The sequence below is a fragment of the Eptesicus fuscus genome, chromosome 10 (assembly GCF_027574615.1).
Source record: "Eptesicus fuscus isolate TK198812 chromosome 10, DD_ASM_mEF_20220401, whole genome shotgun sequence".
In the NCBI taxonomy this organism is placed as follows: domain Eukaryota; kingdom Metazoa; phylum Chordata; class Mammalia; order Chiroptera; family Vespertilionidae; genus Eptesicus; species Eptesicus fuscus.
The window spans coordinates 50,649,368-50,675,587 of record NC_072482.1 but is presented as its reverse complement, the minus strand read 5'-3'; the positions used below and the strand labels follow the sequence as shown (position 1 = coordinate 50,675,587).

The 26,220-nt window shown below is 37.1% G+C and overlaps 1 protein-coding gene across 2 annotated transcripts in view; it reads right to left on the bottom strand.

Annotated features, from left to right (window-relative positions):
* Positions 1-24,642, bottom strand: part of MANEA (mannosidase endo-alpha) — a 40,857-nt gene extending 16,215 nt beyond the window's left edge. Inside the window, exons 1-3 of one of the 2 annotated variants that reach the window (XM_008150867.3) lie at positions 24,522-24,642; positions 10,242-10,823; positions 3,168-3,277 (exon numbers count right to left, since the gene is read on the bottom strand). In XM_008150867.3, the coding sequence (XP_008149089.2) occupies positions 3,168-3,277; positions 10,242-10,785 (654 nt within the window). In that variant the 5' untranslated portion in view covers positions 10,786-10,823; positions 24,522-24,642. Of the gene's footprint in view, positions 1-3,167; positions 3,278-10,241; positions 10,824-17,181; positions 17,222-24,521 lie in introns of those variants that run through there. The other variant, XM_054722204.1, reaches the window with a different exon arrangement.
* Between the last annotated feature and the right edge of the window lie 1,578 nt (positions 24,643-26,220).

Sequence of the window (26,220 nt, the reverse complement as noted above, 5' to 3'; positions counted from 1 at the left end):
CCAGCCCCCTGCTATCGATTGCAGGGGGTCTGCTCCATCACCAGGCCAAAAGCTGCTGCCGGAGATTTTCGGCCTGGTGCCGGAGCGGACCCCAGCTCCCTGTGATCCGCTTCAGGGGGTCCGCTCAGGGCGCCTATCTATGCAAATTAACCACCATCTTGGTTGGGTTTATTTGCATACTCGCTCTGATTGGCTGGTGGGCATGGCTTGTGTAGCGGAGTGATGGTTAATTTGCATATTACACTCATTAGAAAGGATTAGGGGCCTGGTGCACGAAATTTGTGCACTGGGGGTGGAGGGGGGGTCCCCCAGCCCAACATGCCCCCTCTCACATACTGGGAGCCCTCAGGGGATGTCCTACTGATGGCTTAGGCCCGATCCCCACAGGAAGCGGGCCTAAGCCATAGTCTGGCCTCCCTTTGTGGGAGGCAACCGGGCTGATCAGGGGAAGGCACCAGCCCCATCACCCCGCTGCTGCAGACACTGCCAGTCACCACAGCCACCAAGGTGTTTTCACCAACACGACTCCAGTCCCTTCACTAAGAAAAATTGACAACTTTCTTTAGGCATTTTCAAGATGTGTCTTTCATAGGATATGCATTTCTTTCTTTCCTTTTTTTTTTTTATCCTCACCTAAGGATATGTTTCCATTGACTTTTAGAGAATGTGGAAGAGAAAGGGAAAGACAGAGAGAAACATCAAAGTGAGAGGAACACTTTGATTGGTTGCCTCCTGCGTGAGCCCTGATCTGGGCCCCGGCCAGGTAGGAGCCTGCAACCTAGGTACATGCCCTTGATCAGAATCAAACCCAGACTCTGCTGTTGGCAGGTCGAGGCTCTATCCACTGAGTCAAACTGGCTAGGGCAGGATATGACATTTCTTAGCCCTCCAGAAAACCTTCGTTTTCTTTTCCAGAAGTGTGGTGGAAAAACCCGAGATCACCTTTTTGGATCTTACTACCCAAGTTACTAAGAATATTACCAGTGGCATACAGGAAGCTTAGCCAATGTGCAGTCAGAAAAGGTATTTCCTCTACAGTTCACACCAATCACGGGCTGTGCCCTGCCCAGGCCTAAAGCCTCTGGCCAAAGCTTTAGGCCTGGGAAGGGGACCTCCAGCTCCCTGTGATCGCAGACACCGCCCATTGGGCAGGGGACCCCAGCTCCCTGCAACCCACCACAGGAGCAGACCCCCAGTTCCCTGCGATCCATCGCAGGCTCCCCGCTCGTGCCCAAGGCCGGAAAAGCCTCCAGCGGATGCTTTCCTGGTGGGCGTGGCTGGTGGGTGTAGCGAAGGTATGGTCAATTTGCATATTACTCTTTTATTAGGTAATATATAGATTAATTTCAGAGAGAGGGAGATAGAGATAGCCACATTAGTGATCAGAGAGAATCATTGATTGGCTGCTTCTTGCACGCCCCCCACTGGGAATCAAACTTGAAAACTGGGCATGTGCCCTGACCAGGAATCTAACCCTGACCTCCTGGTTCATAGGTTGACCATTAACCACTGACCCACACCAGCCGGGTTGGAAACCTACTTTTTCCATACCCTGTATAAAGGTGTTAATCCAACAAGAGACTATATATAAACATTTCTAAATATTTACTCAACCAATATAGGGAAACCTAAATATAAAAAGCAAATATTAAAAAACTTAAAAGACTGAAGTAGGCAAAATTAAAATAATAGTAGTAGGATCACTGGATAAATCATCCAGACAAAAAATTAATAAAGACATGTTATACCAGATGCAATTAACATAACCAAAAGAATTCAATCCAAAAGAATCAAAATATTCTTCTCGGGTGCACATGGAACATTCTTTTGGACACATCAAATGTTAGGCCACAAAACAAGTCTTAAAATTTTAAGAAGATTGAAATCATATCAAGCATCTTTTGAGATCACAATGATGTGAAACTAGAAATCAATTACAGGAAGAAAACTCACAAGTATAGATTTAAAAATATGCTACTGTGCAATCCATTAGAAAAATAACAAGAAAAATAAAAAAGTATCTTAAGAAAAATAAAAAAATATGGAACTATATCAACCTAAGAAGCTTCTTTCTGCACAGCAAAGGAACCATCAACAAAATAAAAGGCAACTTACCAAATGGGATAAAATATTTACAAATAATTTATAAGGGGTTAATATTCAAAATATATAAAGAACTCATACAACACAATAGCAATAAAAACAAAAACACAAATCTGATTTAAAAATGGGTAGAGATTCTGAATAGACTCTCCCCCAAACCCCCAAAGAAAAAATCCATATCCCAACAAATAAATGAAAAGATACTTTAACATCACTAATCATCAGGGAAATGAAAATCAAAGCCACAGAGAGATATCATCTCACATCTGTTAGAATTACTATCAAAAAGGGTGGAAATAAGGGTTTGCAAGGATATGGAGAAAAGGGAATATAAATTAGTGCAAACACTATGGTAAACAGTAAGGAGTTTCTTCAGAAAAGTAAAAATAGAACTACTATATGAAGGAAACAGAAACACTAAGTGGAAAAAACACTGGAATACTTAATGCATCATTATTTACAACAGCCAAGAAATGGGAACAATGTAGTGTCCATTTGCCAATGAATGGATAAAGAAAATGTGGTATATATATTCAGCTATAAAAACAGAAGGAAATCTTGCAATTTGTTACAACATGGAAGGATGTTGATGGCATTATGCTAAGTAAAATAAGTCTGTCAGAGAAAGACAAATACCACACAATCTCACTTAAATGTGGAATCTTAAACACACACACACACAACCAACCACTCAGAGCTGCAGAGAACAGATCATAGTTTCCTGAGATGGGGGTGGAGCAAAATATTTGAAGATGATGAAAGGTACAAACTTCCAGTCATAAAATTATTAAGTCCTGGCATGTAAAGTAAAACATAGTAACTATAGTTAATAACTATAATAACTGTATTGCATATGTGAAAGTTACTAAGAAAATAGATCTTATAAATTCTCATCACAAGACAAGATATTGTTACTATGTATAATGATGGATATTAACTAGACTTATTGTGATGATCGTTTCAAATATATACAAATGTTGTATTATAATGAACACCTGAAACAAATATAATGTCATATGTTAATTATATCTCAACAAAAATTTAAAATACATGAAATAAAGTACCTTTAGATTGTATTTATGAGCTTTATCCAAAATAGTTGGTACCAAGTCATCAGTAGGTACTCCATTCTCATCATGTGAATCAGGTGGGTACCAAGAAAGGGCTAATACACCTAACAGAAAAGACCAAAAAGAAAAAGAAAAAAAAAAATGAATACAGAAACAAGAATGACTGCAGGTATTCTTAAAAAAAAAATAAAAAAAAAAAGTGGTGGAGGGGCACAATAAGAATTAAAGTTTTAACAAAAAAGAAATATCTTTACCTTAACATTTTTGTTACATTAGTTAGATACCACCTGCGGTTATTAGATTACTTTGTATAATCAATTTTATGAACTCTTTATCAGGCATCAGTAACTTTGAATTAACAGGTTTCTATTTTTTAAAACAAATGTTAGGTTTACAGAAAAACTGTACAAAAAGTACAGTATTCCATATATGTACTCCCTGTTTACCCAACCCCTCTCCATCCCATATAGTTAACATCTTGTTTTAGTGTGGTACATTTGTTAAAACTGATGAACTAATATTGATACATCATTATTAACTAAAGTCCACAGATTACACTAGGGTTCACTCTTGTGTTGTACGGTTCTATGGCTTTTGATAAATAAATACGTGTTGTGTGACCACTATTACAGTATCATCTAGATTAGTTTTACTGCTCTCAAAACTCTGTGTGCTCCACCTATTTATCCTCCTTCTCTCCACCTCAACTCCCTGAACAATAATTGATCTGGTTACTGTTTTTATAGTTTTTCTTTTTCCAGAATGTCATATAGGTGAAATAAAAAAAGTAACTTTTGTTCGGACTGGCTTCTCACACTTAGCAATATGCATTTAAGGTTCACTTATGTGTTTTTATGGATTTATTGTTCATTCTTTTTATTGCTAAACTAGAGCCCCGGTGCATGGATTCGTGCACCAGTGGGGTCCCTCAGCCTGGCACGTGGGATCAGGCCGAAACCGGCTCTCTGACATCCCCTGAGGGGTCCTGGATTGTGAGAGGGCACAGGCCAGGCCGAAGGACCCCACTGGTGCATAATCAGGGCCAGGGAGGGACCACGGGAGGGATCCAGTGCATGTCCAGCCTGTCTTACTCAGTCCCGATTGGCTGGACCCCAGTAGCAAGCTAACCTACCAGTCGGAGTGTCTGCCCCCTGGTGGTCAGTGCACATCATAGCCACTGGTCGACTGTCGGCCTCCTCGTGGTCAGTGCACATCATAGTGAGCAGTTGAGCAGCCTTAGCATATCATTAGCATATTATGCTTTGGTTGAACGGACGACTGGACAACTAGACACTTAGTATATTAGGCTTTTATTATATAGGATAGTATCCCATTGTAGAAATGTACACACTTTGTTCACCTACTGAAGGGCATCTTGGTTGCTTCAAGTTTGGGACAATTATGAATAAAGGTGCTAAGACTTGGGGAGGATATTCTTTGTTCACCCTTATCCTATTACTGTACTTCAATTTCTTTATTGTATCCATTATCACCTCCATGTGCCTAATGCTATCCCATACTGTGCTTCACAATCCAATCTTATCTTTGTACAGTAAGTCTTCATTTAACGCAGATAGCCTGATTTAAGTCTGGAAGATTCAACTTCCAGACACTCCAGGGGATAGCTGCATTGCCCTGCCAAGGGGATTAACATCCCTCCCTCCACCAGGTAAGAAGGACCAACTTTCCAGGGAACAACCAGCACCTTCCTATAGAATACGAAGGTGGGGGGGGGGGGGCGGGGGAAGAGAATCAGTTAAAGAGATTCTTATACTGAGGCACGTGCAGTAGAAGTCAGATGAGGAAGCAAAACTATTAGACCACTGCAGTAGGAGCCAAAATGGGACATAACAGCCTGGAAAAACCTGAGAAAAGGACTGGATAGGATAAGGGCACAGAACCCCAAAGACCAAGGAAAGGGATTGCATAGGGGGAGGACCCAGCGCAAGCCCAGGAAAAATTAGAAAAGAATGGTTACTTTGAAAGAAAGCTTATCCCTTCACAAGCCCAAAGTAATATGATCAAAGCTTATTAACAAATGCCAGGGGCTGGTTTCTTCACACCTTCTCTCTTCCCATTGCAGCCACACGAGTTAAGCACGGTGCTGATCAGGCCAGAGGGCAGCCAGGGGCAGAGACTATGTTGGACTAGGAGCCCAAGGTGATGGCAGTACAGTTCTGGATCCTGACCCTCTTGGTGGGTTGTGTACCTATGCTGACCAGGCCCCAGACTTCCACAGAGAGATGGAGCTCAGCCACCTGGTCTTGGATGAGACATGGGGCACCTGGGGCAGTCCTAGGTTTCCACTCCAAAAATACTGCCACTATTCACATCCTCCTATGCCTGAGTCTCCAAAATGCTTTTTTCACAACTCCGTGGAAGTATCCCATTTCCACTGGCAACACTATGGCATCTCGTCAATGTTATAACAAAAGACATAGAACAAACATTATTTGAGGACCTGCTGTATAGTACAGAAAACTCACTCATGAGCTCTACGTTAGTAGTAGTCTGGGAACCAAGCCAATGATGATTGTAACCTGGACCATTTACAATGGTAAATGAGTCCTTCATAGTCACCAGATTCCTGTAAAACACATCAATCAGGTATCATTTATAAGTAATACCGATTACTATGTATTTCTACCTTTCCAATTGCTTAATGAAAAGTAATACTCATTGAAATCCATTCTTAGAATATAAGTATGTTAAATGCAGATCATGTCATATTGATGGTGTCATCCCTCCAAAGAACTTATCAAAGAATGACCTTCAATATAACTGACACCCATTTTTTCCCCGTTAAGTTAAATACTGCATTGAAACAAGGTAATAGTTAAGAACACCAGATATGAAATTGATAGACTTGGAGAATCAAGTCCCAGTTATGTTGTTTGACAGGTGTTTATTTTTATGTAAGTAATGTTACTTAAGTTTTCACATGTGTAAAATGGGAATAAATTCATAACCTAAAAGTCTGTTTAAAAAATATAAATCAGCCCTAGCCAGTATGGCTCAATTGGTTGGAGTGTCATCCTATACACAGAAAGGTTGTGGGTTTGATTCCCATTCAGGGTACCCAGGCTGCAGGTTCGATCCCTGGCCAAGGTGCATTTGAGAGGCAGCCAATCAAGGTCTCTCCCATATCAGTCTCTCTCTCTCTCACTCTCCCTCCCTCCATACCCCCGCTTCCTCTTGCTCTCTAAAATCAACTTTAAAAAAAGAACATATCCTGGGGTGAAGATTAAGGAAAAAAGATATATATGAAAACATGCATCACACAGAGTAAGTTCCCCCAAAATTAATTACAAAAAAACAATAACAAGAAAACAGTAAAATAGTAAATAAATTTGGATACCTTTAACTCCACAGAGCTTATGAAAGCTTCTCTTACATTATAGGAAACTTACATATAGTGCCCCTTTAAAATATCTCAAACATTTTTTCAAACTAAAGATTTATCCGAAAGAAAGGCAATTCCATTCCCAGACATAAACACTATTATCACTATACAGAATGACATGGAACATTACAAAGCACATAAAAATTAAACGGCATATAAATAAGCAAGGAAAACAACTCACTGACAAGAGAAAGCAATCAATGAAACCAAATTCAGACAAGAAACAAATGCTGAAGTCATTAAACAGGAAGCATAAAATCACTATGATTACATGATAAAGGATCTAAAGGGAAAGATAGCCAATAGGTAAATTCAGGTGGAAAATAGCAGAGATAAAAGAATCAAACAGAAATACTGCAAATGAAAATCATATTAAGAGATGAAGAATATCTTCAACAGACTCATAAATAGACTCAACAGAAGTGAGGAAAGAGGTAATTCTAGCAAGTCACAAAAAATTACCAAAATGAAATATAATGAGGAAAAATAATGGGTAAAAGAACACAAAACAACATACCCAATTGCTCTGGGATTAGTCAGACATAGAAGCACAAATAATGTAAGGTATCTCTTATATGTGGAATCTAAAAAACAACAACAAAGAAAGCTCAAAGAAAAACAGAGTGGAATGGTGGTTACTAGCAGATGGAGAGTGGGGAAAAGGGTATATGTTGTTAAAGGCACATACTTGCAACTACTATATAAATAAGACAACCTAGAGATCTAATATACAGTGAGTATAAACAAAAATATTATAAACATTGAACTTGCTAGGAGACTAGATCTTAATTGTTCCTATCACTAGAATAAATAATAATTATGTGATGTGATAGGTTAACTAATGCGACAATGGCAAGCATACTGCAATGTAAATGTATCAAATCAATATGCTATAAACCTTAAATTTACCAAATGTTAAATGCAATCATATCTCAATTAAAAATGATTAGTATAATTCAATATTTAACTAATAAGGAAATAAATTATTTATTTACCAATGGGTTATGTCATTTTTTTTTACTATGAAGTTGTTTTTTAATTGTCTCCTGCAGAAAATCTACCAAAGAAATATTTGCATCAATACTGAAATTGTCAAAATTTAAGATAATTCGGGAAGAGATTAACCAATGAATTTATATGCACATAAGCATAGCCCACGGATAGACAATAGTGCGGGGAAGACCTGAGGACGGGTGGGAGCAGGGTGGAGGGGGTTAATGGGGGAGGAAGGTGAACATCTGCTATAATGTCAAAAATAATTATTGCCAACAACTGGGAAGATTTTAAAAATTTAAAATTGTATTGTTGACAATGTTTTATTTGAAAGGACTCATGTTCATACATATTATGTAGTAATATGTAATTTGCAGGGGGAATGGTCTTCATAAACATTGGATAGGCTTAGAACTAAATATGAACTGAAACTTTTTCTTAATCATAATTAAACTATAATATATGCAATATGCCATTTACATATTGCTCACATATAAACAGTCATGCATCTGATCGAAGGGAAAAACAGCCTTATTGTATACAGTTCAGTTTGCATTAAGAAAACTAAAACTACCATGAATATCCTTTTTTTTTTCTGTCAATCAAGCATGGCTTTTATAGCCACAAACACATCAACCTTGAAATAAAAAAGAATTGACTGTAATACAAATTCTTTGTAGAAAATAGGAAAAAGTCATTTGAAAGGTCTTCCCCCCAGAAAGTAAATTGCAAATAGATACAGACACATACACATGCACTAGTTAATGCTATCTCAATTTACCAATCCTATTTTGTCATAATTTATGTCATAGAACATAGAAATTAGAGCTATAAGTATATACTATAAACTTAGATTTGTTTTAAATGGTTAAAAAAAAATCCCACAGAAGAAAAACAAGCCATCTTACACATAGTTGATGTAGATTCACAAAATTCTGTATTGTTTTGGTCTCTACATACATAGACGATTGATAGTGAGTTTGTACCTTTTGTACAACTACCAAAATGTGAGAATACCTAATTTCTTCTTATGGCCCTAGTGTTAGGAATACTAACAAGACAAAAGGAACCAAAAGAGGGAGGTTTTTATAAAACATATATAATGACCTGAAGAATTTTTAGGCACCCAATATTTTTCTCATATTATTTACTAGTGGGACAATATGTCTCTATCAAATATGTATAACTGGAGTGCCAGAAATTAGTGAGAATTAGAAAGTTGAAGAAAAGGGGGAACAAGAATAAAAATTACTGGTGACTTCTCACCTACTTATTTAAAGATGCATATTGTAAATGTTGGAACAATTGTAAAATAAATAAAATGGAGTATATGTAATAAACCAAAGGAGAATATCAAACAGCAAAAACATATTCAATATAAGAGAAGGAAGAGAGGGGGAAAGGAGCAGAACAGATGGGATAAAGAAATAGTAAAATGAAACTTTTAAAATCAACCGTACCTAAATGTAAATGAAATAAACACAAAAATTAAAAAAGAAGAGATTGCCAAGCCAGTGTGGCTCAGTGGCTGAGCATCAACCTATGAACCAGGAGGTCACAGTTCGATTCCTGGCCAGGTCACATGCCTGGGTTGTAGGCCAGATCTCCAGTTGTGGGCATGCAAGAGGCAGCCAGTCAATGATTCTCTCTCATCACTGATGGTTCTCTCTCTCCCTCTCCGTTCTTCTTTGAAATCAATAAGACATATTTTTTAAAAAGAGAAGAGATTGTCAGACTAGTTTAAAAAAACAGAGAAAAAAGACCAAATCATATGCTATATGCCTAACCCTAGAAATAGGCCAAATGTCCATCAAGATGAATGCAGAAACAAATGGCTATAATCATTACAATGGAATACTATTCAACAATAATAAAGTACTGATATCATTAACATAGGTAAATTTCAAAATAGCACCGAGCAAAAGACCACACACACAAATGCTGAATAATTCTATTTTATGTAGTAAGAGAACATTCACAACTTCTCTACAGTTATAGAAATTACATTCATGGATTTCTGGGGTGGAATGGTGGGGCTCAATAAGGGAATCATGACAAGACTTTTTGGGCTATACAGTATTTTATTTCATGACGGGTGGTATTTAAACAGGTGTACATCTTTGAAAAACATCATTGAGCTGTATACTTAAAGGGCAGAATTCATGGTCTCTTACATAAATAAAAATGTAATAAAATTTGAAAATAGTAAATTAGAAATTTAGTAAAAATATATCCAGAAATCCTACAAAATTTTAAAATTAAATTAGTGTTAAAAGGCGGTTTCTGCCCTTGTTAGTGTTGTTCAGTGGTTAGCGTGTCACCCCATGCACGGAAGGATTGTAGGTTCGATTCCTGGTCAAGGACATGTACCTGGGGTTTCAGGCTCTATCCCTGGCCCTGGTCAACCAATCGATGTCTGTCTCACATTGATGTTTCTCTCTTTCTCTCCCCCCTCCCTTCTACTCTCTCTAAAAATCAATTAAAAAAATATATCCTTGGGTGAGGATTAAAAAAAAAAGTGGTTTTCTGTATGTTTAAGAACATATATAGTTTAATTGGAGTTTATAAGTCTACACTTATACTTAATAATGTGAAGATTAGGTAGTAACTTAATTTTCTACAAGAACTATATATTTTACACTCATACACACACAATAGAATACAATAATTACCAATTGAAGCTGAGTATATCTGTTTCATGTGAGTTTCGATGACAGAAGGATCCCGAGAGCTGTAAGTTCCCAACTCCGGGTAAAAGCTGGAGCCAATGTCATCTGGAGGTTTGTGTTTCCCTTGTGGATAATTGTTGTTTATTCTAGGGTCCCAATGCTTCAGCATTGAATGGTTCCAGTGTATGTATTTACCATCAAATTGTGGGTTTCCATACCAACTGTAATAAAATACATGTAAATAATAATTCAGAGGTGGCAGGTCTTCCAGGTAAGGTTCAGAGGCTTTGAGAGGTTTCACAGTAAATTCAACGTTTTTTAAATTCTTGATATTTGTTTCACTGTTGATTGTGTCACTCATTTCAGAATCAAAAATTTTCCCCAAGCGAGGAATTTGTCGACGAACTTCTGGAAGAAGATCAAGTCCAAAAGGAGCTCCAAAAGTACCTTTATTTGGTCTCAGCATTTTTAAACCCATCATCACAGAAAAAATAAATAGAATAAAAAGTGACAAAATGATGCAAGTCCTTCTTCGAAACTTTGCCATGATGACATACTTTAAACTCCAAAATGATAAATGTTTAGCTGTAATTTATTGAAAAACAGTAATTAGTAAGTGGTATTATTAATATTTTCCAATGTATTAAAAAATGAAAACTCAAATGCACCAAGTTCATTACATTGAAAAAAATTTAACAGTACATTAGGGTATTAATTATGTCAAATACTTATGTCTACAACAGAATCTATATATGGCTAGACTAAATGCAGTATTTGGAAATACCATAATTATATTTTGTCAGATAAACATTTTGAAAATATTACTTAACAAAACAAACATATTTTTCATCATTTGGGAAGATTTTACAAATACTGAATATAATTAAAACATTTTATGTACAGGGACTAAAATTTTCTAAATATAAAGTTAAGGTTCATAGTTTAAAAAAGGAAATACTTGTGAGATTTTCAAGAAACTAATTTTTTCAACAAAAAATAATTATTAAACAAGAAGGGAGTAATCACCCATTTTAAATGACATTTGTTATATGGAATAGAATGAGATAAAAAATTTAAATGATCACAACTTAGATTCCTGATTTTTAAAAATATTACTTTATCACTTTGAAAATCACATTGAACAGAGGTTATAAAATTAACTTACAACTTCTAAAGTGGTTTCATGTATGTTCTTTGTTTTATTAAGTGTGTATATATACACATACATATAGGGTGTGTTTATGTACATAGGTATATATGTATACAGGATAAAATATTTAAGTCTTTTTATGCACAATTTTTTATTAGTTATTTGATGAAACGTTTATATTGATTGTATTTATAAAATATGATTTTCTACTATTTATCACTTTGTTGTTACTCTAAAGCATTAAGTTAAAATAAGTTAACCATGATGGAAAAGACACACAAGTAAAATTTAATCTAAAACCCAAGTATTTGTCACACACAAAAACTGTCTATAAACTGATGCTTCTACTATGCATATACGTAAGAAATACTAAGATGAGCAAGCATTAATTCTTTAAAGGCTAAAATTCAGAGACTCTCCTCAAAGTCAACTTTAACTGTGAACAATATCACACCCAAAGATTAATATTTTAAAAAATATGTTTAGTTTGAAACAAACATTAGAAAATAAAAGTGCCAGCTTTTAAAAGTCTATCTCCACCTTTTGTGTCTTTTGCCCATCACCAGCCCTAATCCTTCTCTTTGCTTAAGGGAAACCACTTGAGTTTTGTGTTTAATATCCCCTCACCCTTTTTTAAAATAGTTTTTCCCAAACATAAGCATACCTAACCAATATTAATTTTATTTTCCTGGTTTCAAATTTTTATTTAAGTAGCTATGGTACATCCATATACCATATATAAATCATACATAGGAACATATATATACACAAATATATAATGTGCATATTCATCTTATATAGAGATATATGGATACCTTACATATCAAATATGTGTAGTTATATATATAATTCAATGTATATGAAATATACAAAACTTCTGGGAAACAATATTGATTACTAAACCTTCTTTGCCACTTCCCCATCCATACATTCCATCACATTAGTTCCTTCACTCTTATAAAAAGCCATGAAAATGGACTTTTAGCAAAGAAGTAGGTAGATGGGTCTGGGGATTTTGTTTTGGAATTATATTAATCCACTAGTTGGATGAAAATGCTCTAATGTCATTCTCCTTCCTAAACTTTAAGATTATAAAAGCAACACCTTTTGTTGATCCTAATAATCTAATTTAGGGACCCCACCCATAAAGTTATATTTTAATACTGTTATTACATGAATAAACTGTGACCACACCAACAGGCTGAACTCATTAAAGTATGTTATGTAATCAATCAATAACATAAGATTTAAGCTAAAACAAGCATTATAAAAGTTGACATAGTTGACTTTAAAATGAGAAAGAGTTGAATTCTTTTTGTTCTCCCAGGAACAAACAAAAAATTACTTTATTTGGTTGAAATATCAAAACACAAAAACAGAAACAAAAAAACCTCTAGAAAACAAAAAGATGCAGAACTCATTTTCAATTGAGCAACTGTATTATATAAAATTGAAGTATGCTAGGTTGATTAATAAGATAATTCTTTTATGTGTGTGTGTGTGTGTGTGTGTGTGTGTATATATATATATGTATATATATATATGTACATGCATATTCATACATATCCTATATAATAAAAGCCTAATATGCTAAGTGTCCGGTCTTTCAGTTGTCTGCTCAACCAATCAAAGGGTAATATGCTAATGTATGCTAAGGCCGCTCAACCACTTGCTATGACTTGCACTGACCACCAGGGGGGCAGTCAACTGGCCGACCAGTCCCTATGATGTGCACTGACCACCAGGGGACAGATGCTCCAACCAGCAGGTTAGCTTGCTGCTGGGGTCTGGCTGATCGGGACTAAGCTAGACAGAACGGACGTACCCTGAAACCCTCCCGCGGACCCGCCCTGGCCAACCTCCCGCATCCCTCTCCAGCCCTGAATTGTGCACCAGTGGGGTCCCTCACCCTGGCCTGTGCCCTCCTCCAATCTGGGACCCCTCGGGGGATGTCGGAGAGCCAGTTTGGGCCCAATCCTGCAGGCCAGGCCGAGGGACCCCAATGGTGCATGAATTCGTGCACTGGGCCTCTAGTATACAGTAGGTCCTCGGGTTACATTGGAGATCCATTCCTATGGTGTGACGTAACTTGATTTTCGCCGTAAGTCAGAACCCACTTACATAAGCACCTATGTCACTCACATGGAGCACATACACGGCAGTAATGAAGTGAAACAATAAAAAAAAAAAAATTAAAGGAGAGATAACAATTCCTGACCTTTACTTGTGGTAAATAAATAATAAAAAACATAAAGCATGTATGTACATACCTCGAAATGACGGAACATTTTTTATATAAATAATTTTTTTTTTTATAGAAAAGATTCCTTTATTAACTTTTGGTTGAGAATATGTTTGTATATTTTCAGAAAACAACTCCGAGACATGTGGATTCCTGCAACAGAGAGGAATTGACAGGAGTGCTCCAGCCATGAAGTCAGAAGAGAAACAGTCCAGAGATGGAAGACGCTGACAATGCCTTGCCATACTAGCAGTCAGCAGATGTGCGTCACTGCAGATTGCCCAGGACCAAACCTGAGAGGGTCGGACCTGCATTACCACCATTTGTCCACCATCCAGAACTGAAATATCATTGCTGTTATGAACACATAAACAACTGTTGGACATAGAAACCGGGACTCAAAAGAACTGTTGGCCCAGAAAGAAAATCACTATAGACTGACTCATTTGCCTCTCAGCATAACTATTATTGCTTGTCTCATTTTCGGTTCCTATAAGTGTATTCCTAGTATCACATGGGCTCACTCATCTAGGGGAAAAGATGAACAACATAGACTGAAGAACAAGAACAGCATTGATCAGACTGTCAGACCTCAGAGGGAAAGTAGGGGAGGGTGGGGACAAGGGAGATAGACCAACCAAAGGACTTGTGTGCTTGCATAGGAGCCTAACCAGTGATCACGGACAACAGGGGGAGGGGGGCATGTGTGTGGGGGGGTTTGGGAAGGGAATGGGGGGGGTTGATGACAAATATGTGATACCTTAATCAATAAATTAAAAAAAATAAAATCAACACTCAACTGCTTAACAATCCTATTACTATTCCCTAGTATGTTCACTTTTCTAAAAAGAATTATTTCATTCCTTCTCATTTTTCATCAAACCTATTACCTCACCAATTTCTTTCATTCTTCAAATAGCCATGCCTTAAAATTCATAGCAAAAACAGAAACAATACAGAAACTTATCTTCCCATTGAGAAATGAGCTAACCTATTGACATCCACTCCCTCCCCATCCCCCCAATATATTTTTATTGGTTTCAGAGAGGAGGGGAAAGGGAGAGAGAGCTAGAAGCATCAATGATGAAAGAGAATCATTGGTCAGCTGCCTCCTGCATGCCCCACACTGGATATTGAGCCCAAAACCAGGGCATGTGCCCTCACAGGGAATGGAACTGGGACCTCCTGGTTCATAGATTGATGCTCAACTACTGAGCAAAGACAGCTGGGTGACATCCACTTTTTTACTGTCATCAAATTATTTTCTATTTAAATTTGTTCTGTTACATTGCTTTGCCTTTCTTCTACGGGAAGTCCTACTACTTCCTTTGAATTTTTGCTGAATTTTTACAAATGCACTTGCTTTTTCACCTCTTCATTTTATTTTGATTTTTAAGTTTCTCTTTACCCTGTATTTCTCATAAGGATTTATCTGTTGTGCTTGTCTTTTAGTCTTCATTTATCAAATCATTTATGAAGCTTTTATTCTAAATATTTTCTGATTAATATTACCTAATTTCTGAGTTTTCATATTTGTCATTTACTTATTCATTCATACCTCACTAATTATTTTGTTTGCTTTAACTTAAATATTAGGGTACAGTTGTCAGATGTTTTGTGAGCACATCTCCAGCATGCTTTCCGAGTTTACAAGTATGATAACTTTTTGCCTATAATTACTTTTTATGGGATTTGACTGTAATCATTTTCTGTTGGTAAAGGCAGCAAGGTCCTCAAATAACTTCATTTTGTTAAATGCTCTTTTGTTACAATGTTGACGAGATGTAGGAACTTAAGTTTGGTTTATAAGCAATTAGATTATGGTAAAATTGGTTTTGTTATAAATTGTTTTGCTTACAGTCACAGAACCTATTGAGAACATATGTGAGTATATAACATGAATTTCCCCTTAATTTTTGGAAATAAATGTTGAATTGTAATAGTTTTCCAGCCTCACAACTCTACAGAGATCATTTTTCTGCTACTTATGTGAAGTCTTGATATGGCCTAAAATTTTTCTGAGATCAGTTAGGTTTTTTTCCATTCCCATAATTACCTGGAAGTTTTTATTTCCTTCACTTCTATTTTGTTCCCACTTAATCAATTTAAAAATTATTTCCAGACCTTACTCTTTAATACGGAGTTTTATGCTGAACAAATATCAGCAACTTAAGTTTTTAAAAGTTCTTGAAACCAAGATGCTATAGCCCCTTCAAATATGACTTCAAACTCCACATTGCAGCACTATTCTCAAATTGGACTGTCAATCTTTCCTAAAATATATACATTTAGAGAATGAGGAAAAGGAAAGACAGTTTAGAAGTAACTATTCAGACTGAAGAGACAAAAGGAGGTAAGTTTAAAAAAATTAAAGAAATACATGGGACATAAAATTCTAACATGTGAATAACATATTCCAAAATGGGAGATAAGAGAGTAATAATGGAGTCAAAGCAATATTTGGAGATATAATTGATAATTTTCCAAAGCTAAGAAAACATATCAACTCACAGACTGAAGATGCAATTTGAACCTAAAACAGAATAAATATTAGTAAGACCATACTATATATGGTTTTGTATACATATCATAGAAAAACAGCTGAAAACCAAAGATGGGGAGAAAAATATTAAAATTAGCCACAGAAAAAAATATATATTGTCTTTATGCTTGCCCCAACTTTTTGCTTCTATTTAAGTGTATTTTATTTTTTTACATCCTATATAATCCTATGTAATAAAAGGTTAATATGCAAATAGACCAAACGGTGGAACAACTGAACAACCAAACAACCGGTCGCTGTGATGTGTACTGACCACCAGTGGGTGTGTGCGAAACATGGTGGGCATGGGCAGCAGGCGGCAGAGCGCAGAACATGGTGGGCGTCAGCCACGGCAGGATGGTGGAGCAGGTGAGTGGGGACACCAGACCAAGGCAGGGCACTGGTCGCTGTCATTAGGGTGAGCTTCTGGTGGTTACTGAAAATTCTCTGCTCCCAAGCACCACTGTCCCACCGGCGCTCACACCTGCTACCGGCACCAGCCCTGCTTGCACCTGCTGCCGGCGCCAGAGCCGCTGTTTGCACCAGCCCCGATTGCCTGACGCTCGTCAGTGGGTGTGAGCAGCAGCTGCTGGCCCTGATCACCCCTCAGGGCTTCTCCACCTGCCCCTGCTCCTGAGGGTCGATCAGGGCCGGCAACCGCCTCTGCACCTGCTGCTGGCGACGGCCCTGCTTGCACCTGCTGCTAGTGCAGGCCCCAATCACTCCACACAGTCAGCAGCCTCAATTGCTCCATGCAGTCAGCAGGTGCGAACAGGGCCACACCATCAGCATGTGGGAGCAGTGACAGCGGGAGCAGGGCTGCTGGCAGACATGGCACCGGGGGCTGTGGCGGGAGGAGCCAGGCGAGGGCACAGAGGCTGTGCCCACAGCAGCATCGCAGTCCACAGTTCCTTTCAAGGTGCACGAATTCATGCACTGGGCCCCTAGTATATCATAAACCCAATCAGCTATTATATTGTTTTGTATAGTCAATGTTCATTATATTTACCCTTTGCTTTGATCTTCACATCTTCCTGCATCTCCATACTTCTATTAAAAATAATTTCCTTAGAGTGAAGAAATTATTCCTTTACTAGGGCCTTTATTGTAGCCTGCTGCTGGTAAGTTCTTTCCATATTAGTTCATTTGAAAATACCTTTATTTTTCCTTCTCTTTAACATGTATATTTAGATTTCTATATTGGCAATTATTTTCATTCAGCATTCCCTACTATCTTCTGCCTTTCACTGTTTCTGTTGAAAACTCAACTATTGTTTTTTTTTTCTTTCTAGATTCTTTAAAGACATTTTAGTCTTAGAATTTACATTCCACTTTTTCCAAAGATCAGTCTCTATTATAATTATCTATCTTCTCTCTTACTTCCTTGAATATTGTAATTGCATTTATATAAAGTGCAACTCTAATAACCTGAATCTGGATCTTAAAGATTCTATTTCTATTGCCTGTTTAATGTTTTGTTTGTTTGTTTGTTTCTTAATATCTGGTCATTCACTATCTTTTTTTTGTAAACTAGGTTTATTTTTATTGAATGCTGCATACTGTATATAAAAATTTTAGAGACAACGTGAGGCCCTAATATTATTTTCCTTTGAGAAAGCTTATTTTTTGCTTCTTAGTCTGCTGGAGTAGAGAATTATCTTAATCTAATCACAAACTGGAATCTTCAAAATTGGGCTTAAGTCCCTATCAATATTTGTTTTATTTCTGATTCATCCTTACTCAACAACAACCATAGGTTCTAAAATCAAAGCATGAGTCTTTCATGGATTGGAAAGGACTCTCAATTCCAATTTTGGTCCCCACAGAGTCCTACAACTGCTAAAAACTCAGTTCATTTTCTCAGCTGCCACATTCTACTTATGATCTCTGCTTCTCTGCTGCTACTTTTGAAACAGGGGTTTTAAATCCCACCCCCCCTCTTTTGGACCCAAACCTCCCAAAGAATAATGCAACTTGTAAGGCTCAGAATCATTCAAATGATTAAATAAATAATCCCACCTGAATTTGCTTATAACCTGAGTATAGTGATAGGCTTTATAACTTATGACTCAAAATTCAGAAGTAATAAAGGATAGTAACTACATAAAATCTTTAAAAATATATACAGTGTCCCAAAATATATACACACTTTGAGTAATTTTTAATTCCAATGGGTTAAATCTGAAAAGAAAGAAACTTCAATTGAGCTATCAAAAAAATGTATGGGGGACATCCTAACAATCAGAAAACACTATAAAGAAAGTAAAAGGACAACTGGCAAACTGAGTGAATATATATTTGCAAGACCCACCTTACCCAAAATTAGAAAAATGAAAATTAAAACTACAAAGGTATCATTTCTTACATAAGACAATGGGGGGGGGGGAAAGCATAAAAATACATCCTCTTGCAAGAGTGAAAAAACAAGCACTCCCATATATTGCCAGTGAAGGCAAATTGGTGCAACCTTTTTGGGAATTTGGCAATACCTAACAAAATTACACATCCATTTACCTTTTGAGTCATCAATCCTACTTCATAGAATTTAGCTTGAAAATACACAAACAATAGTACATAAGTTCACATACAGTTTTGTTTGTAATTGTAGTGGTTGGCATATTCAGCGGGGAAAAAAATGAGGAAGAGATTCTTGAAATCCCATAAAGTGATTTTTTTTGGATATACTGCTAAGTGAAAAAAGCCAAATGCAAATAGAAAGCATACATTTTCTCATGAGCAAAAGAAACACAAAGACTAAACAAGACTTTAATTAGGTTGATTATTTAAAAGGGGTGAGGAGGAACAAGGTGGAAAATATGTAGGAGATGAAAATGAAATAGAAGGGTTGGGGAATGAAAGACTCTTCTCTGATTATAACTTTGCACAGTCTTATTTGTTGAGCCATTTTATATTTAGCACACTTAAAACAAACATATCTATATTAAATGTTGAACTCCAGTTAGTAAGTTGTGTTTTTTTTGTAATGGTATCGGTTAGCAAATCTTGAAGTACTTAATGTGTATTCTAGAAGTAAGCAAATAAGCAATATATTCTGGAAAATGGGGCCCAGAATTTTCACTGACAAAAAAAAAAAAAAGTGAGTTATAAAAAAGTAGGAGACTAGAATAAAAATTGTGTTGTTAGATTGTAATTGGCAGTTTCAGTATGGATGTGGGGCTTTTACCATCAATAGATAGGTGTAGGGGTGTGTGTGTGTGTGTGTGTGTGTGTGTGTGTACATGTAAATATATTCACATTTCCTAGCTCTGACCACTGAGTCTAGAACCAAAGCATCATCAGCAGCAATTAACACATCTGATGCCAAGATTTTGGTTTTTAAGTACCCTTCTCTACTTAAAAGAACCAGGTTCTTTGGAGAAATGTTGATTCTAAGACTGTGGGTGGAAATTTATAAGGTAAGCCTAGAAAGTAGGGAAGTGCACACAAAAATGTAGGAATTATATCCAGCCTGACAGGGCAACCACTGGTGAAATCTGGGACAATTTCAGCATGAAAATATGGAATAAGAATAAACTAAGGCATTAAAATAAAGTGAGAACTACTGAATCTATATTTTTTTTAAATGCAAAAATAAGTGGAATAAAGTAGACTCATATTAGAAAGTCAACTAATAAATTTAGATGGAATTAGATTATCATCATTTGGCAACTATCATAACAATAATTATGAGGCAAGAGTTATCAATGGATATTAAATGAGAAAAAGTTTGATGAGAAACAGGACATCTCCCCCAAAGATATCTAATTAACTACAAAGGGAAAATAGTAATAGTACAGAACCACGTTATTAGACAAGTGATAAAAATTAAGTTCTTCAGTTAATTTTGGAAGGAGATATCATGAATCTCCTGAGAGAATGTCTTTAGGACACAGAATCACTGCTGTGGTATCTTTCAAAATTTAATCTGGATCTAAGTATGAGGAAACATCAAAATGTTAGACACACACAGGTCTATGTATATTTATATCTGCACACACATGTGCACACATGCATACAATTACATATATGTAATTGTATACAATGTACTATGTAAGTGTGTACGTGTACAATGATAAAGCAAATGTGGTAAAATATTACCATTTGATGAAGCTTCAGAAAAAAACAAAGGAGAACTGTTTAATTCTTTGTATTATTTTTGAAACTTTTAAGTCTAAACATGTTTGAAAATTAAAAAGGAAAAATAAAGAAAGAAAACTGGAGGGCATACGCTGTTAACCTAACTCCTGCTTATTTCTGGGAAGGGCCAACTCATGTACTCTTTCAAGCTCTGCACTGAGGGACTCCAGGGAGTGAAATTCCTACCTATGGAATGTGGCAGCCCTGTAGATAAGAATAAAGGAATGATATAACTATTTTTGGTTACCTGTGATTTGTTGTCCTTAAATTTCCATGAAGTAGAAAAAATTATGAATATAACATTATCTCAGTTATATTAAAGATACACACAGAGGGAGAAAATAAATATGTATAATGATTACTTCTGGGTGAGAAAATATAGTTATGTTTTCTTACTCTGTCTTCTAAAATGAAAGCAATCCTTATAAGAAAAGTTTGGGGTAGATATTTTATAAGAAAATAATCAATGGTAATGAATATTGATGAGTCACAGAGGATGGAGAAATAACTACTGAATTTAGAAATCAGCAAGACATTGACTTTTGAGACATTGACTAGCTCAGTGGTGAAATGCATGAGAGTCAGGATATATAATGGAAAGAATATTGATCTTGGAATGGAAGAATCAGTCATGTTGATTTAGTTGTGTGACCCTGAGTAAGTAACTTAATCTCTTCTTGCAAAAGAGTATATTGCCTGTTTTGCTTTCTGACAAAGTTGTTCTGTGAACCATGCAAGATAATGTATGTAAAAGAAAGTATAAAAGAGTAATGTCTTAATCAATTGATAAATATTGATTGTATTTAAAAATAAATAAAAAGAAAAGAAATATAGGCAACATAGTTCTGATTTTTATAAATATATTTTATTGATTTTTTACAGAGAGGAAGGGAGAAGGATAGAGAGTTAGAAACATCGATGAGAGAGAAACATCAATCAGCTGCCTCCTGCACATCCCTACTGGGGATGTGCCCGCAACCAAGGTACATGCCTTTGACCGGAATCGAACCTGGGACCCTTCAGTCCGCAGGCTGACTCTCTATCCACTGGGCCAAACCGGTTAGGGCTAGTTCTGATTTTTTAAATATTTGTAATATATAAACTTCTCAGATCTACATATGAACATAAAACAACAAAAAATTCCATTTACGAAAATTGATGCCTTTTTTCCCCTCTTGCCTGTCAATGTAATTTCTTAAACTGGACCCTCTCTTTTTTTTTTTTACATTCCCTTAAGAAAATTTATCACATCATTATAGATGACCCACTGGTTCTATCCCAACCATCATATCTCAAATAACAGTAAATGTCATCTCAACCATAAGCAAGGCAGCAGGTCATTGTGATTAAAAGTATGGGCTCTACAGTTCAGATGCCCAGGTTCAAATTCCAGTTGTATCCTTTTTAGCTATTTCACCTCTACAAGTGAACTGACCTTTCCCTGCCTTTTTTTTTTTTTCTTTTTTTTCATCTATACGAGTTATCACCTCACTCAGGATTTTTGTGAGGATAAAATAAGTTAACATTATAAAATTCTTAGAATCTTTCTGGCTTACGTTACACTGAATAAACATGAACAAGCATTTATGATGACAATGACTACTATCAAAGCTGGGTGTCAGGCAAAAAATTGAAAACTAAAACATGATTTATTCTCTTTAAATGCCTATTGTCTATATGGCTAACTTTTAAAATACTACTTATCCTTCAAGACAAAGCTGGAATGTTGCCTCTTCTTCTTGATACCTCTAATGGTTCCAGAGAGAAAAGCACTCACTTTCTCACATATTCTATTATTACAGCGTTACCTGCTTTTTAAATTGGCATTTTAAAAAATGTATTGCATCATGTTATTTATTTACATGTATTATATTACCTATAGGGAATATAATACATGTAAATAAATAACATTATGCAATACATTTTTTAAAATTTATTTACATGTATTATATTCCCTACTACATAGGGAATATAATAGAACCTTACTTCTACAGTCTAGTAGAGCCCAATATATCTTATACATAGTCAGTGACTGTTAAGTGTCCATCTTAAACAATTTAATTTCTGGCCTTTTTGTTCTGATACTGGTACGTATTTGGACAATATGTGTATAGACAGATTCTAATGACTATACATATACATATACTTAACATGTTTATAGTCTACAGTGAACTGATTATACAGGAAGAATCATAGGTATACAGACAGATCCAAAAATTTAAAAAATCAATTTTAATAAAAATTATGTCCAACATAGCAAAACCACAATGACCACTGAAATGCCTAGCAGGTGTAATGATCTCACAGGAAAGGTATAGAGGAACTACTTATTTGAGTTCCACAAAAGAAGTTTCAGAAGTCACTTGAGAGAAAAAAAAACAAAAACCTGCAAGTTAATTATAGATGTATAGGTTCTCAAAGCAGGAACCGACTCCAGGTATTGGCTATTGAAAATCTGTTATCTGCAAAGGACAGTTCACATTACATCATAGGTTCTTTCTAAACTTTATGGTTTCTACATTGGTGTGTTGCGTTTTTAATCTTTGAAGTGCTTGTTTTTGACTTGGAGGTTTAGTGAGGACCAAGGGATCCAGAAGCCGTATGATTTAACTATTATTTAAAAAAGTATTTACTGTTATCTTGTTATTCAGAAAAGCCAAAAAAATTTCACCTTTTAATTCTCTTTTATACAGACTTCTGGTGCTTTTCTTTTTTTAGTATTGTTTTCTTCTAATTTTATTTTCTATGAAGCCACTAGAAATACACTAGTACTGTAGGACATAGCTGGAACTTTCAAAATCAGTTTCAGAACCAAGGCTTCCTGCCCAGGTCTGCAGGTCGGTTTTAAGTAAACACTTGTACCCTCTGGCTAACAAAAATTCAGTTAAGCGTAATCTCATCCTTCTGTTTTAATCTTCACAACAATCTAGGAAGTAGAAATCCCTTTTCACGCTATTTTACACCTGATGTAACTACAGCACAGAGCCCTTGATAACTTTCTACTTGCCTGAGGTTAAACAACTAGCAAGGCCGCGGGGCCAGTCTAGCTCCAGAACTCAAGCTTTTGCCCTCACGCCATCCCACCTTCCTACAACGTATTAGACACACCAAGTTTACAGAATATAACACTGCTGACCTGTGACCATATTTTCATTAAACAGTGATTAACTGTTACCTACTCAAAAATTGTAGCCCAAATTTCATCTCAAAACAGCTTCTTTTCTGATCATACGCTTACTATTCATCACGTGACCAATGTTTGAGGCGTGGAGCCTGAAAAATCCCAATATTCACTGCACTCAAGGGGCTTACATATAGCTTAACATGAATAGAGTAACATCATGAGCATGATTTGCAATGTGACATATCCTTGCCAATCTCTAAATTTCATTTTGTATTAATATTTTCAACTATTGTTTAAATAACCCATTTCAGTCCCTTTTGTCTTTTTTTTTTTTAAGTTCATATAACGGTATTCTCCCTTGCTTTTTTTTTTTTTTTTTAATCACTTCTACATTTCCCCTTAACAGCTATCTGTAGAGTCTTGCAATAATAAAACCAAAACAAACTATCACAACTGCCTGAATTTCAATTTCCTCCTTTGGAAAATGAAAAAAAAAAAGACACCCATCCACCAGAGTTGCACCCTGAGACTTCGCAGAATATAAGTCTACGATGACAGTGCCCAACATGTTAGCAGGTGAACGGAAAAAACGTCTCTGTGGGGCCCCGCCATCCTCGCTCTCGGCTCCCCACGCCTAAAAGCAGGGGAGAAGGGACCGCACGGCCGCTGCCCCCGCCCCGGGCCGGCCTCGCTGCCCCCGCCCCTCGCTCCCGGCCCGGCCGCCGCGGGGACAGAGGGACAAGGTGGGGTCCTCGCTCCCCAGTTCCCAATTTGCTCGGGACAGGGAGGGAAAACCGAGGCAAGTGGAGGCTCCATGCCCAAGTGGCGGGGAGGACACCGACGGGGCGGGGGGGAAAGCCAGGTAGAAGGCAATAAAACCAACCCAGGCGGAAATAAGGGGTCCGAGGGACAGAGCGCAGCGGCCCGGGGTCCGAGGCTCGCCGCTCCCACCTCCCGCCGCCGGCCCCAGGGTGCACGGGAGCGGCGAGCAGATTGGCTGGCGAACCAGCGCGCAGGCGCAGGCACTGGACCCCCCCGTGCCCGCCGCACCCGCGAGTGCGGGGCCCCGACTCCCCCAGGTTACTCACCGTGGTCTGGGAATCCGGCCACTGGCAGCGATTCCGCCGGCCGAGCTGCCGAGGTTGGGAGGGCAGCGGGAGGGCGCCTGCGGCCTGCGGCGGCTCGGCCAACCTGCCCCTCCTCCGAACGGGCGCGCGCGGAGCGTTCCGGGAGCCGGGGGCGGGGCTTGCTGAGGGGCGGGGCTTGCTGAGGGGGCGGGGCTTACTGCGGGGGCGGGGCTCTGGTTCCCCTGGCAAAGGCCCCTCTGGCAATGCGGATGGGGAGGGAAGTGGATGGAAGTGGATGGAAGTGGATGAGAGCGGAGAGGTTTTTAGTGTGTCCTGAGCTAATTAATAGTGGAGAAAAGGTCGAAATACAGTCAGGGTGGATTCCCGTCCTCTTTCTCCGTGGGTAGATGACTCGCCCCCCTCTTAGAAACTGGTCCTCTAAGGTTCCACTGGGATGCTCTCACCAGTAACTGTCAGCTGATTTTGATAACCTAACAGGAGCTGCTAATTTGTTTGTGCGTTTAACTCCAGTACACTGGTTATTTTCAACCTTTTTAAATTAAGGAACCGCGTTGTGTTTAATGGAACTTTACTTGGAAGGCCAAAGCAGACAGATGAAGGTGACATTTTTAATTTGCAAAGTATTATAGAACATCACCTTTGTATTACAATACTTATAGAGGTAATTGAGAACAGTGAGGAGGGTGTGAAGAAAAAAAGAACTTTTGAAATAGTGGTTACAGCTGAAGGTACCATCTTACATCAGCCTCAGAAGCCAAGAGAATTATCTATTTTGTTTGGTTACATGGTAACAAGGAAATCCTGCCGCACAGTTTAGAACTTACTGATGTACTCAATTTGCACTCCTTAAAATCTCACTGAATTTTTTAAACACATATTAATTGTGAAGTATACATATATAAATTATCCCATATTTGCACATTTTAAAGAATAATAAAAAGAATAGCCAGCTATCATTATCAAATACCATTATGCTGAATTTTGTATTAATCATCCCCTTACTTTAAACAAGTTATATATGTATGATTCCATAAAAATATAGTTATCCTGGTGGTATATTTTATATAATGAATCATACTCTTCTTTTTTCACTACACACTGAGGTTTTGAGATTCACATATACTTAAATCCATTTCACATGGGCTAAGCTGGCACATCATTATCCATGACACCTGCTGTGGTTAGATTCAAAACTTTTGCCCGGAAATAGTCTCTTTTAATTTGCATTTTCCCCCTTGCTATCTGGGTTGTGCATCTTTGTGTATGCTTAGTGACTATTTGTGCTTCTGTGAAATGCCTGTTGTCAATTCTTAACTAATTTTTAATTGGCTTCTTTGCTTTTGAAAATTAACTTATACATAATTATGTATTTTAAAAGTTTACATATGGGTGGTGGTACATAATGCGATATGCAGATCATGTATCATAACAATGTACACTTGAAACCAATATAATGCTCTTTACCAATGTCACCCCAGTAAATTTAATTAGTAAAAAATAATAAAACATTTTTCAAAAAAGTTTAAATACTTCTCTCTTATCAAATTCTATTCTCATGCATTAACCTAATAGTAGCCTTTAGTTTTTCCTAATTACCATTGATTATTATAATAGTTTCCACCTCATAAGATCGTTGGAGTTAATCTTGTCTTGCTACTAGAACAACAGAACCATCTTCTCTTTTGGCATTAGCAATAAA